The sequence below is a fragment of the Medicago sativa genome, chromosome 6 (genome assembly GCF_051527215.1).
Source record: "Medicago sativa cultivar Bolivia chromosome 6, Bolivia_mono, whole genome shotgun sequence".
Classification (NCBI taxonomy): Eukaryota; Viridiplantae; Streptophyta; class Magnoliopsida; order Fabales; family Fabaceae; genus Medicago; species Medicago sativa.
The window spans coordinates 43,966,470-43,981,238 of record NC_140754.1 but is presented as its reverse complement, the minus strand read 5'-3'; the positions used below and the strand labels follow the sequence as shown (position 1 = coordinate 43,981,238).

At 31.9% G+C, this 14,769-nt stretch overlaps 2 protein-coding genes across 3 annotated transcripts; both read right to left on the bottom strand.

Annotated features, from left to right (window-relative positions):
* Positions 1 to 197: 197 nt before the first annotated feature.
* Positions 198 to 8,328, bottom strand: LOC146915352 (DUF21 domain-containing protein At2g14520-like). Of its 2 annotated transcripts, XM_085717763.1 has the most exons (12): positions 8,048 to 8,328; positions 6,090 to 6,166; positions 5,495 to 5,578; positions 4,872 to 4,985; positions 3,793 to 3,879; positions 3,573 to 3,712; positions 3,404 to 3,491; positions 2,847 to 2,920; positions 2,432 to 2,550; positions 1,418 to 1,671; positions 722 to 768; positions 198 to 623 (listed from the first exon to the last, which is right to left on the bottom strand). In XM_085717763.1, the coding sequence occupies exons 1-12, from the start codon at positions 8,289 to 8,291 to the stop codon at positions 473 to 475; spliced, it is 1,479 nt and encodes a 492-aa protein (XP_085573889.1). In that variant the 5' UTR covers positions 8,292 to 8,328; the 3' UTR covers positions 198 to 472. The 2 variants fall into 2 exon arrangements, with proteins under 2 accessions (XP_085573889.1, XP_085573890.1); XM_085717764.1 differs by lacking the exon at positions 722 to 768 and having other exon boundaries at positions 332 to 623.
* Positions 8,329 to 12,489: 4,161 nt separating this feature from the next.
* On the bottom strand, positions 12,490 to 13,702 carry LOC146915351 (uncharacterized). Its single transcript, XM_085716397.1, has one exon. The coding sequence runs from the start codon at positions 13,528 to 13,530 to the stop codon at positions 12,784 to 12,786; it is 747 nt and encodes a 248-aa protein (XP_085572523.1). The 5' UTR covers positions 13,531 to 13,702; the 3' UTR covers positions 12,490 to 12,783.
* Between the last annotated feature and the right edge of the window lie 1,067 nt (positions 13,703 to 14,769).

Sequence of the window (14,769 nt, the reverse complement as noted above, 5' to 3'; positions counted from 1 at the left end):
GAAACCATTGTTTGTTTTGCGATGTCTTTGCATGCCTGTTCTTGTGAGCTTAGCTCAGTTGTTAGGGACAATGCATAATATATGCAAGGTCTGGGGTTCAAACCCCGACCACCAAAAAAAATGTCTTTGCATGCCTTGTTGGTTTTTATATAAAGAAAAGTGGAAAACAAAAAATTAGCTCATCATAGTGTGACATGTATAAAATTCTATGAAGTACATTTTCTTCATAAATTTCAAGATATATAATTTACATATCGAACAAAGAAAAAATAAAGAGACTAGAGACTTATGTCATAAACACTCATCGAAATAACAAGGGATAAAGAAAAAATTGATACAAATATGTCAGCAGAATAATGTGAGCTATTTTAGCTTTTTTGGTGGTGGTCGAGGTTTGAACCCGGACCTTGCATATAATATACATTGTCCCTACCAACTGAGTTAAGCTCACGAGAACTAAGCTATGTTAGCTTTAGTTAGAAGGAAAGTTTGGTGAAATAGTTGTAGGAGTTGAAAATCGAATTCGAGATGCATCTAAACTTCTCCTTTGTTGATGAGAAGTTGAAGCTCTTTTGGAAGACCCTGTTGAACCTCTTCTTGGATGTTGCAATTTTATTGTGATACTGAAACAAGTTATATAGAACAAAATTATTAGACTATAATCTTAAATTTAATGCAATGGGTTTATGATGTTATACAACAACAATGAAACTTTACTCACTTTTGATGGACATCAATATATTGATCAGTTTCATCCAATATATCTTCCTTGAATAATGAAAACAACTATGTATTAGCAATCTTACTTACAGTACAGATAGAAAAATAGATAGCTGAATTGTACAAGTTACTCCTAATAATTAACATGTGAAAAATGTAATTACTAATTATTTTTACAAGGTGTGTGTAATGCTTACACATATACGAACACTAAACATGACACTAACATGCACACACTAATAATAATAAAAGAAAATGGAATTGAATGAATGTAACGTGTGTTTGACACGGGACACACTTTCAATCTGATGTGTCGGTAGGTTGATTTGTATAAATCAGCAACCAAGTAAAATCTAGTGAATTAGTGAGTGATGTTTATTACTTTATTTTTTTGGTCTTCAACCATTTATAGCAATCTATTTACTTAAATATGAATATTAGTTATCATTGTTGAATTGAAAACCAAATTTCAACTTAAGCTGGTTAGTCAAAGTGATACGAAACTCGATAGTCAAAATGATAAGAAACTCGACGTCTTTTTAGTAAAATTTCTGTTTGAGTCTTGTGAATAGAAAAAATCGGCTCTAAAAGGAGCTTTACCCTAAAAAGAGTTTGATTCACACGACTCGACACACATTGCACAAAAGGCTTGAAGAAGAACAAAAATTATTGTACTATAATAGATAGTAAGATTAACCTGAAGTAGCTCTTCCATGACATCTTCCAAAGTTATAATCCCAACAACTTCCTCCTCACCTAGAAGAGACTCCATATTCTCTAACGATATACTCGCGTCATGTTGTTTTGATCTATGCGATGGATCCGAGTCTTTACTCTCTTGAAGCATAGCATTCTTCAATGTTGCACTGTAATATTCTGATCCTTCTGATTGCCAAGTTGATGCCTCAGTTGAGATGCTAATATAATCATGCGGTAAAAACGGGCCTAATCCTGCAATGTTCATAGTATAAGATTAAATTCCTTTTTCAGATCCAGTTGTTCTAATAGTTTAGGTTGTTTATGCAAAAGTTGTTTAGGATGAAGCATGAATGTGCTGAAAGAATCTATGGACATATTATACTATGTGCTGAAAGACTGAAATTTCGTATGGATCATCTATGGTCAATGTACGATGTATTGGCCAATAGAACCGTTAGATCTAAAGAGAGAAATTTCAGATCGGAGGATTCTATAAGCCGCTACATCATTTAGTGACTTTAGAGGATCAAATCCAACTGAAATTGAGTTTGAACATTTGATACTATGTCAAAAACCAAATTATATAAAAAACATAAAGTAGCAGATGATGATACTATATTTTTTGTCTAAGGTTTATAAACTTTATTGGCGTATCTCATGCCGATATGAGATTTCTGTTTTATCCATTAGATGGTTCGTAAATGGTTCTATATTATAGATGGATTTTACATTGTACCATTTTGATAGGTGGTCGATGGTGGATTAGTACTTAAAAAGCACTCAAAAGTGGAAACTTTAACGATTATTGACGACGCTCCTAGGAAGCAAGCTCAAGTTTCACCTCATCTTTAGAGATGAGACGGTAACTTGATCAGTGTCGTGTCACTTTTTATTTCTTTTGTCAATTCGGCACGGATTAAACCACCGTCTTAGTCGTAAGAACAACAAATACCGTAAGTTTGTACTTTTGAAAGACGGGGTCTGAACAATTTTGAATGAAAATAACTTGTACCTTCTGTATTAGTTGCAGCAGTTCTAATGTTCTCTTTACTCTTGAGGACAACAGCCATGTGACTTTGACCCTTCTTGAATTGATTCAGTATATCATATAGTGGCCAATTTTCACCTACTCTGTTAACCAAAAGGAACATCATAAACTAAATTCAGATAATTGTCTTCTTACTAATATCACTATTAATCAATTACAATTAGCAGAATGTTTGAGCATTATGCTAGACTCAAGTCGTCGATTAGTTTTAGTCAAGGACAAGTTGTTCTGGAGAATCCAAATTCGAGCTTACGTGGTCTGAGAATTGGAGGGTTATGAAAATAAAATGTTTATTTTTCTTATCAACCTCCATATTCTTCATCAACAACATTGTCTTATTTTTATATTATGATGAAAAATAGGGAGAGAAATTTCATACCTGGGAACTCTCCTTATAGTCATAAACTTAATTGGTGTTTCATCTTCAGGACGGCAGAACATTAAATTCTTGACCTAAATCATGGTTGAAACAAGCAATTTTTGTTATATACATATAGAAATATGTTTAGTTATATTATGCAGAAACTTTAGCAAAGTCTTTTTAATGTAAAACCATACAATATAAACTTTAATGTAAAATGATACAATGTTCTTTGTTACTTAAATGATTGCGCTTATGGGCTGGGCAGCCCGGTGCACCAAAGCTCCCACATATACAGAGTCTGAGAAGGGGTCCCACCATTTTCTGTATTGTATGCTGCTTTACCCTGTTTTTACACAAGGGGTCCCACCGTTTCCAGGACTTGCACTAGAGCTCCAGCTAGGCAGGGTCCGAGAATTCATGTTTTATAAGTTCATGACTTCTAAAGTAGGAATTTGGCACTACCTATAAACACATTTTTCCATGTCTTATCTCGTCCAATATGAGACTATTAAGAGGGTCCAATCAGAAATTGTTATAAACTAGAACAAAAATATATCTACTTGATTAATTACCAAGATAAGACCAATAATATTTGTTTGTTTTCCAGAGTAGATTGGTATACGGCTGTGACCTTTGCTCATTATCATGCCCATTGTATGCCTATAAATAAAACAAATCAACTTTAGAAAAAAAAAATTAATTAATGCTTAAGCATCATATTGATAGATGTTAGGGACATACATGTCAAGTTTGGAGTTTATGTCAAGTGAAAATGTTTCACTTAGAGGTGTCATAGCATCTTTAGCAGTTTTCATTGTTAAGTCCAAAGCTCCAGCAATTATTGTTGTTTCATGGAGTGATAACTCTCCACCTTTTCCAGCCTGATTATATAAACTTTAGCATATAATGAAATTAAAATGTTGATAAAATTATTTTGATTGAGTAAAAGAAGATAGTTAACCTCATTGGCATGTAAATTGACTAAAGTTTTTAGCTCTTCCCTTCCTAAAAGTGCAGTGTGTCCTTTGCCAAGAAGGTAATCCAACAACTATAAGAGTAGAATACAAGTCAAGTAGAAGTAAAATATTGAAAACCTAAAAATTATGTTAGGTATTTGTTAGAACAACAATTTTTTTCTTTTAAGAAGGCAAACTAGCCCACCGAAATCAGCACCGAGGAGAATCGAACACTCCAAGATCTCAAGCTAGCAACAACAGACCAATCCAAGTGGGTTCAGAACACAAACGATGTTAGGTATTTGTTAGAGCAACAAATTTGACTCTAAAGGAAAAAGATTAATAAACGCATAGAAGAACAAAAACGATTGATCACAATTCAACCAATTGTGTCTACGTCTTGGACAATAAAGTGGATGCCGACAAGAATGTAGGTTTCAATTAAACACTCGTCTTGCTATGCTGGAGCATCTGCCCACTTATCAGTGACTATGAGTCGTACATATAGCATCCTAGTTCCTTTTTTTTTTTGCTTGCGTTATATTGGAATGTAGATTATAAGTGGGAAAAAAATCCTCCTTTTTCCATATACTAATTCTAATGATATATGCACAAGAGAAAGACATAATATCATAGTCTTGAATTGCGATGACGGCGATAATGGGATTGCAATTTTTGATATTATGGAGAATCACAATCGAATGCAAGCCGATGCTGCTTCAGTCACATTTGTATTGTGTTGCCGTGACATAAAAAACCATGATATCGTAGCTTAAATCAGGGAGGCCTAATAAATTTTGTTTGTAGGTGAGACCTGAGACAAATTTTAATATATGAAACCTTCATAATTTGTATATGTGGCCTTTTGTTGATAAAATCTAATGAGAAATGTTTTTTGTTGGAAGGCCTAAAGCAAAAGTTTTAGTAGCCTTACTCCTGGCTCGGCCTTGACCTAAATCGCAGTTTCAGGCAATTTTTTAAAACGTAACTTACATGATACATTACACTAAATTATGACAATGATACAAGTCTAGTAATAATTCAACAATGTTACAAAAGTCTCATCTTAGAAAGGGTTAATTACCTTACTAACTGGATATGCAAATGGGAAGAAAAGTAGGAGAAGAACTCGAACAAATGGAGACATTGTAGCTCCAAATCTTAAACCATAACGAGAGTTCAAGGCTTGAGGTATAACCTGATGATATCAATGTCTCATATGAGTATTTGAGTACATTAAAGTATGTAATATTAATTTTATTTTGTATATACAACTATAAAGCATGTGCCCATACACGGACACCGACACTTAGACACCGGTAATAATTTGAGAAGATGGCATAATTCGGTGTGTAAATGTTGGTATCGTGTCTCTGTCGGAAATCGACGCGTGACACAAAACACACATAATTCGAGGAGTGTCTCTGTTTCATAGATATATAATTATATTCTCTAAAAAAAAATATAATTATAATTATTTATAGGGTTAAATATGTTTTTGGTCCCTATAAATATGTCAACTTTTCGTTTTAGTCCTTTTAAAAAATTTCTTCAACTTTTAGTCCCTAAAAAATTTTCCATCTTCACTTTTGGCCCCTAATTTTTTTTTCTTCAACATAAAATTTTTCTTCAACTTCTATATATATATATATATATACCAATTAATTAGTAAACATTGTAAAATTAACATAGCTATAAAATATTCACCTCTGCAATGATACTGATAAAGGCAGCTGCAAGCACCACAGCAACCCACTCTGGGAACATTTTCTCCATAAGAACAGAAACCCCCTTTAATAATACAAATTTTATTATAAGGCAACATAAAATTATGCAAATTATTTTAAAATGAAAATGAAATTAAAAATCTTTGATCAAATATGTTTTTTTTTTTATAAGGCAAGAGTCCAATCACATAAAAAATGAATAGAAAACAGTCTAAAAGTTGAAATATCTTGCAGATTCCAATGTATGTCAGGTGCTCATATATATTATTAAAAAAAGGAAAAAATAAATACAAAAAAAAAAAAAAAAAAATTGGGGGGACATAAATCTAACCGAGTATCCACACAATGTATCATTGGTAATTATCTACGACCACTCTAAAAATATCTGAAAATAATTAATATGAGAAGAGATTTTCAGTTTTATAGTTTACTCAAAAACAAAAATCAATCATACCAAATAACTCTGAGGATATTGGAATAATATATACTATAATTTTATTTGTCTCAGTAGTACAAAGGTCTTAATTGATTCTTATAAAAAAAAGGTCTTAGATGAGATGATATATGCAACATACCTCTAGTGCCAATGATTTAGCCATGAGGAGGGTGCATAAAACTAAATGCTCATTCTTAACAATCGACATAATCTTTGCTGCAGATAAATAAAAGTTAACGTAATCATTACTTAATAAAGTGACAAGTAAATAGTACTTATTTCATCCTGTAAGTACAATTTATATGGTAAAAAGCAGGTATTACAGCATTGTTACATAAAGTGATTAGACCAATTTGCTTTATACATAAGCCTCTTTATTGTATCATTACACCATCTTTTATTCAATCTTAACATTGTGATGATTCCTCAAGAGCAACACAATCTATATTTCCATTGTATTTGATCTAAAATTATGAAATCCTCTTATTATCGATAGCACGAACATTTGATATATGTTAGTAGTTAGTAGGTTGGAACGTGCGATTTCACACTTCTCATTTTATTTTTGAAATATAATCTTTAATAATTTTTTTAAGGATTTAATAATATTTTTTGTTATGAGTATATCCTCTTCAATAATACTCCAAGTAAGGGAAGTGACTTTTTGACCCCAAAATTTTGATGTCAAATTCAATGGTATCTTGATTTTTTTTAAAAAAATTGTGTGAAAACTGTACAAATTAAATAGCAAGAAAGATGAAGAGAAACAAATCCGATGTTACATATTGTATTCCTTTTATTTTGATGTTCAAATAATACAATGTCTAAAGTAATTAGACCCCAAGAAACTTGATTTTGCAAGTCACCTAACTAGAGTAAAGCTTGCATGAGGACATTTTTGGGAAAAATATTTTTGGTGGTGAGAATGTAAAAAAAATAAATGTGGAATTCACTTGAATATATAAGAAAAATGCTTAAGCGTACTATTACCTTCGTCCCCCTATTTTATCATTCTAAAAAAAAAAAATAGTTCCCCTTTTACAAGTTTTTTCCCCTCAAATATCCACTTTATTAGTTTCTGTTTGAAAATTTTGAAAGTGTACTCCATTTGCATTTGATTCATCGACTACTTCGTTTCATTTTGAAAGTGTTTAAGCTTTTCGAACTCAAGAGATTTGAGAATTAGATTCCATAACTTATTCATTTTATAATTTATTTTTGTAATTTATTTTTGCTACATCATCATGTTTAATGTCATGTTATTTAAAACTTATCATGTCATCATTTTTGGGACAAATTTTTTAGAATAGAGACTAGTAACATATGTGATTCTTGGGGTACTAAAAACTTTAATTTTAAAAAATGGAACTCTTTTTGTTAGTTTAATAAAATAGAGACTAAAATTGTCATGAAACCTAAAAAATTAAAAACAACCTCTCAAAAATTATAAAATCAGAACACGCTACTACCAAAATAATTAATACTCAACTTCTCAATGTTGAAAGATTATTTGTGGATGTTTAATTTCTAAAAAAAAACTTCATTGCTCGTGGGTCATGACAATGAAGAAAATGACACTATAAGAAGAAAGCATGGACACACTAATAATGATATTGTGTTTTTGGATAAGACTCTAATTGATTCATAAAATCCAATTCTTTTCGTGATTTTGGTTTTCCGAAAGACACTTGGACTCCCTTGTTCGCACTATGAGTGGGTGGTGGAACCACTTCTCAGCTGGAGTCGGTAGCCCTCTGTGTAGGGGTTTTGGTTACCTTTGAGCGAGGTTCTGGTTAGCTATGAGCGTGGTATAGGCTTGGTCTATTCTTTTTGGTTTTTGGATATTTCGAGGGAAGGAGGAAGGTTTTTCCTTTTTTTTTTTTTTTTGTTTTTTTCTTTGTATTTGTTGGAGTTTTAGTCCTTTTCTGGGTGATGTTGTGAGTGTTTTTTATTTTTACCGTTGGTGGGATTTTAGGTCACTTTTGATGATCTTACATCCTTGTATATTCGTTCTCCTTTATATATATACCATTGAAAAGAAAAAAAACAGTGACATATATTTTTTGATAGTGTAAGAAAGAAAGCAATGACATATACCTGCATTTTTTTGGATTTGAGGTTGTCCAGCTTTAACAAGAACTTCAAGATCAACTTGACTGAAAGACAAAAGCCCTAAAGCAAGTGCTGATGAAATGGCAGCAAAAAACATAAAAACCCAACACATTAATGCTAGAAGCCAAAAATGATTTCCACAACAATGTTCATCAACAATTTCCACCTCATGTAAACTCATATTTTCTTTAAAATGTTGTAGAGAAGCAAAGGAAAATATCAAAGACATGCAACAATATTGCAATATGGAATGTAAAACAAAAATATAATATAAGTAACTTATAAGTCACAAGTATATATAATAACACTTTGTAGGAAGCCTGCAAATTTAAATATATATAAATTGGGTAATACCCCAGCATTTTTATAAAAGGTCGAAAACTAAAAATTCCTAACTCTTTGGAGATTTCTAAGAGACAAAATTAGGGCATTAAATATATGTTTGACAAAAATAGATAGTGCCTGTCCAAATATGTAATCATTTTCAATAATGAACATGTGTCGTTATACTAAACTTTTTAATCTATGTGATGTTCAAAACTTTGGTCGGTATTTTTCTTGACAACCTACATTTGAATCATAGTTTCTTTTTTTTTTTTTTTTTTAATTTGCACAAACAAAAGCAATTGCTTTTGGAATAAAACAAAAGAATTTGATTTGTGTAGTAATAATCATAGGCACAAGAACTATTGAATCTAAGTCAAATGATAAATTCAACTTTTTCCATGGAGAAATTTTTGGTACGCAAAATGATCCCATATTCATGTGATTTAAGTTAGTTAAATTATTTCTATTTTTCAAAAAAGTTTGGTTCTTTTGAAAATATTTCGTAACTAACTTTTGTGAACATATAGAAATTAAAAAAATTTCTACTAGGTAGCAAGGCCTATGTTACCTTAATTTTAAGAGTACGTAATTTTTCTAACACAATTTTCCACCAATAAAAACCACTCATATGTTTCATGTTGTATATAGTTCAGTTAGCATACGTTGTAATAAACAAGGTTGAGATTCGAACTTCAGATTCTCCATTTATTTATCTTATGAGTCCGCTATCACTACAAGAAAAATCATTCACATGTCTACTTGACAAAATAATCATTCACATGTATTCCCCAATCCTCACTTATAGAAAAATCCACAATACCAAAGAAATCATAGACGGAATTCAACCGTTAGATACATAAATTAAGGTTTGTGAAATAGTGACGACTCTTAGAGACGGAATAGACCATCGCAAAATACTTGCGTCTCTATATTCGTCTTTGCTCGACGAATTTGAAAATAAATTAAATAAAACAATATGAATAGAGACAGACAAATTCTATCTCTAATCAGATACGAAAACAACATCTGGCTCCAATAGCTTAGGGCCGACGAAATTAACAACGGAACATGATCCATCTATAATTTCGTCTATAAAACTGTTTAGTGACGAGAATTTTGTGTTTTAGAGACACATTTTTCCTGTCACTAACATCAAATTTTTTAGTAAGGTATTTTATATATTTACATATACATTTTGTTACAAGGGAGAGAAGGGAAGGGAGAGAGAAAGAGATAGAGGGAGGAGTAGATAAGGATGGGGGGGGGGGGGGGGGGGGTATAAATTGGAAAACAACAAAAAATATAATGAAATTAAGGGTTTGTCTATCCTATATAATTATATGACGTTTCAGGCATTTCAGACGTATCATTTAAGATCCTTAACTCGTGTCTCAAGTGCACTAGTTAACATTTTGCCTTGTTTTACAAAATTATTCTTAATAAATGATATGAGAAAGATAAATAAATGAATCTCTGTCAAAAAATATTTTTGACAGAGAAAGTATTGCTTAAGTTAAGACAACTGCAAATGATAATATTTTTAACAACAATTATTTATTATAAAATTATATATTTAATATAAAATGTACAAATTTTAAGATAAATTTACCATTTTTGACTTCTTATATTATTCAAGTTTGCATATGATAAAAAAACTCAATCTCTAAAATGCTTAAAAAGTGTCACAGAAATACTCGTTAACTAGACTCATAACTAAATTGCTAACTTTAAAAATTGAAGGTTGGGGTTCCATATTTAGTTTTTATTTTTAAACAAATCATAGTACATGTCTGCATGTTCGAATGAGTTGACCGAATATTCCACCATTAAATTAATTTGTCGTTGACTTGGACATAGGTACTGTATTGTTTCTTAAGACTCCAAGTAAAGCTTTCAGTGAAACCAAACGGTTCAATGTTGACAAACCAATTATTTATCCATTATTCCATTCCTCATTAGAGAATTTATGCCGGACATAATAAATAAATTAATTCCACAGTTGATTTTGTTTTTTGTTTTATATTAAATTTTAATTAAAGTGACATTGATAACCATTTTTACAATCATCTGCAAGAAAGTTTGAACTCAATACCCTAAAGTTACAAAGATCATTGCATCTATTATTTTTTCTCTTTATGAAATTTTAAAATTTTATTAAAAAGAAAGACATATCGATACAAGTTTGGGCTTGGATTATATTTGGGACCTTTTTCTAATCATATACCATTAGGAAATTGCTCTTTAGACCTTTTAATTGTTCACATGCCTCTCAAAATTACAAAATTGTCCTTTATATAACAATTAGAAGGTACAATCGAGATCATAAAATATCTTCTGATCATTAGGCATCTAAAGTAAGTGTTAACTTCATCTCATTGTTTTTGTTAAAGGATAGGGTTTTTTTAGTTGTTGATCAAATATTTTTTGTTTAGGGTTCAAATGTAGTTTAGGAATTTCTTTAGTTGTTGATCGACTAGAAGTTTTTAGAGTGTGAATTAGTGAAACGTGATATTGAAATTTTGTTTAGAAATGTTAATGTAGTTTTTGTGCTTTAAGTATTTGAAGGAATGCTTGAATTATTATTATTTTGTCATTTCCTATTTGATTGTTGTAGATATGATTGACGATGTTGGTAGAACGAGAATTGATAGAGAGACTTTACATAGTTCCATAGGCAGAGAGTGTGTGGTAGATAATCCTCCAAAACAAGGTAGTAGAAGAATTCAAGACTCGGTTGAAGTCTACTTCACGGGCTCTAGAGCCTTCAAATGCTCAAGAACCTGATGTTGAGATGCCATACATGCCATCACCACCACCACCAAATAGACGATGAGATGGAAACAATTGATTAGGGATTTGGCGGGGGGTCCATCCGATATGTCATTGTTGTCGAATTTTAGTAAGCATGTTGCAGCTGACATACGAGTTGAAGATGTAAGTATAACTATAATCGTATTTATCTTTTCTTTACTATTGATATTCATTTTATTTATATATTCATGTTAATGTTATCGTTAATTTTTTATTTTTTAGGAATATGCTAAAGTGCATCCACAACGGTAAAAAGATAATCGATCTCCAAAAATTGTCAAGGAATCTTAAATGATACCCGGATGTGGTAGATGCATGTGGTCTTTATTACCTTGCTAATGTAAACTATGGTTATGTGGATCAAGAACTATGGATGAAGTTTACAGAGAGGTGACATTAGAAGACCAATGGCTTTCATCTTCCAATTGGTGAGATGACCATTACCCATGTTTTATGTCTGTTGCACTTGCCTATCTATGGTAAGTTGTTTAACAATGTCCCGCCAATGCCTAAAGATGAAGGTGATGAGTTGATGAATAGGTGCCTTGGAGTAGACATGGAAGATATTATGATCTAGGGCAAGAAACTGAAAGAGGGTCATATAAACTTTAGTCGGCTTCAAGAAATCTTCCATTATAAACTGACCAAAGCCTTACGATTTTGATAATCGGCAAGGGATGAAGGTTGTTAGAGATCGTCATAGGACTCGGTGTATCATAACATATCTGCTTTTACTAGTTGCCTGCACTATTTTCATTCACAAGAGTCAGCACTATGTCGATGTGATGTATCTAAACTATATTTTCACGACCTTACTAATAGGTGGTTCTGGGGTGCTGCGGCTCTAGCCTTCGCTTAAATTACATTTAAGATATTTTGGATTTGGATTTCTTTGTACCTGGATTATGATGGTGAAAGGATTAAAAGCAATGATAGCATTGTCTTTGATAGGTCTTAATCATGTCACTCAAAATCAATTTTATTTTGTTAGCTATAGTTTTAGTGATAATTTGTTACCTACTCACAATGGAATCAACCAAAAAGCTGAATGAATTGTACGTGGACATTCTTATTTATTTGGGTATTAATTTCTTTATATAGCCAAACTTTTCTGATGAAAAGAATTGATATGAAACATTACTTGCTACTCAATAATATCCAACTATTTATTCTACCTATATGATAAAATTTGATCATTTTCTACAGTTATTTTTTATCTACAGTTATTTTTTATATATAGTTTACACAACCTCACATTCTGTTGCAAAAATATTGTTAGATTTTGGCACTGATCCATAGAATTTGACCTTCTGTTACTTGTATAAATTATACAACAAATACACAAAATTATACAACATGACATCACAAGTAAATCTACACTACAGCACTACAGATACATTTGGATAAACATCTTAATTAAACACGTATAACATAAAGATAAAATAAAGTCAAAATATTTTTTTATAAGCTATAAACTTCTTTGGAGAGCTTACGGAAATAAGCTGTTTCTATAAGCTGTCCTTAGCCGGTTCACAAGTGCTTGTGTCAGTGGATAAACTCTAATAAAACAATCCAACACGACCTTAAGTGTCTAGAACTAAGGCATCAACCTTAGAAGGAGCACTCCTACCACTACTAGAAAGACTCCATTGATCAGAAACAATGCTTGTTGTAGATGAAATTCCACAACCACCCGAAGCAGCAGCAGCAACACCACATTTGGCTACAATCCTCACAGTCTCAATCAATTCCTTGGTTGAAACCTCTTGTGACAAAATCTCCAACAACTTTTCCGGAGTTATACACAACTTCACTTTCCAAATCCCAGTACTCTTTCTACTACTCCGTCTACTACTACTAACAATGCTTTTTTTAACACTACTTCTATTAGTCCTACAAGAGAAAGATTCTGTGGAGGTTCTTTTGAGCAACCCTACACCTTGATAGTATTGGTAATCTAATGACATTCTATACGGGGCGGGGAGAGGTGTTGTAGGAACACTTTGAGACCTAACATGTCCTTCTCGGATAATAAGGCCACCGTTGTTGGTCTCAGCGGTGGCAAAGATTGAAGGGTAGTCAACTTTGTTGTTAGGTGACAGGACAGTCATCGGCAGTAAATAGTATGAATGTCCTGCCACCAACTCATCAAATTGACAAAGTGGTTTGGAAGATTGGTCATTGGTTGGGAATATGGCATGGCCTTGGAATTCATTTGTGATGAAATTGACTGTAATTGGGGGGTAGAATTCCATGATGTTGCCATCAAATGTTATGACTTTGACCAATGTGTCTGGATCTGAGTTGGCACCTAACAAGCAATTTCCCATGTTGGATTATACCTATGTTTGTGTGGAGTATGTTTTTTGTGATAGTGATGATGTTGTTCTTTATGTGTATTTATGGTGATTTAGGTGAGTATTTTGATTGGAGGGTGTTCAAGAGCGGGAAAATTGAAAGGATGAAAAGAAAAAGATGTTCTTTGGTTGATTCTCTTCTTTGAGAAAAATGTTTGTCAAGTACATTTTTTGAATAGGTATTGATATAATACACTTTAGACCCTATCACTGTTACTTTTGGCATAAAATAAGTATCCTAAGATGTAACTTTAGAGAATAACTGATTCTAATTATAAACAAATCCATCATCATTACATAAGATTTAAAAACACTCACTCATTTTCACTTCAACGCAAGAACTACATTTGTATTCTTAATTTATTTTATAGGATTCACAGTTAATAATTGTTTGGCCTAAAACTGTTTCATTTGGAAAACTCTTATGACATATTGTTGCCATGTCACTCAACTACAATGGTTAAAAAGAAATCAAGTATTGTTCTTAATTGGTCTTAAAATTTTAGAAGGTTACATTGGAGTTGCTCTAAATCATCTCATCTAATTACTCTCGAGTGTTATGGCTATTATTGAGTTAATGCAGATATTAAATTTTTTTTTTGAAAGCACATAAAGTGTTAAAGGTTCTTCATTCTCTAGAGTTTTGGATTAAATTTGGAAAAGCAAAACTTGAAGGATAAAGAATTAATGTACTTCAATAGTTTTTTTTTCTTCCGAAAGGTACTTCAATAGGTTGTACATGGTTTATCCTCTTCTTTCAATATCCATAGTAACATTACATCAAAAAAACTAAATCATTGTGTTGTTTTCATCAACTCTATCTTATTCCATTTTGGTCACACTATGCTAGGCCCACTATATCAGAGAAGAAAGCAAAAGGATTATAGAACATAAACCTGCCATTCTTTGTGCTTTTTTCTTTTACTTTTTACACTTTTTTCTTTGTGCTTTCAATTTTTTGCTCACTATTTTTGTACAAATTTTGGTCAAATAACAGTTGCAACTTGCAACGCAGGCCTTGAACAACACTTTTGCTTTGCATGTCAAATTATTTTTGAAAATTGCTCTTCTGTCGTCCAAAATTCTCACCCTCATACAAATTGACTGACGAAAATATCCCACATGTGACTTAAGTCATGTAGGCCTTATACCAGCGTGACTTAAGTCCAGTTGAACTCCAACACTAGTTAACTCACGCTCAATACAGGTCAA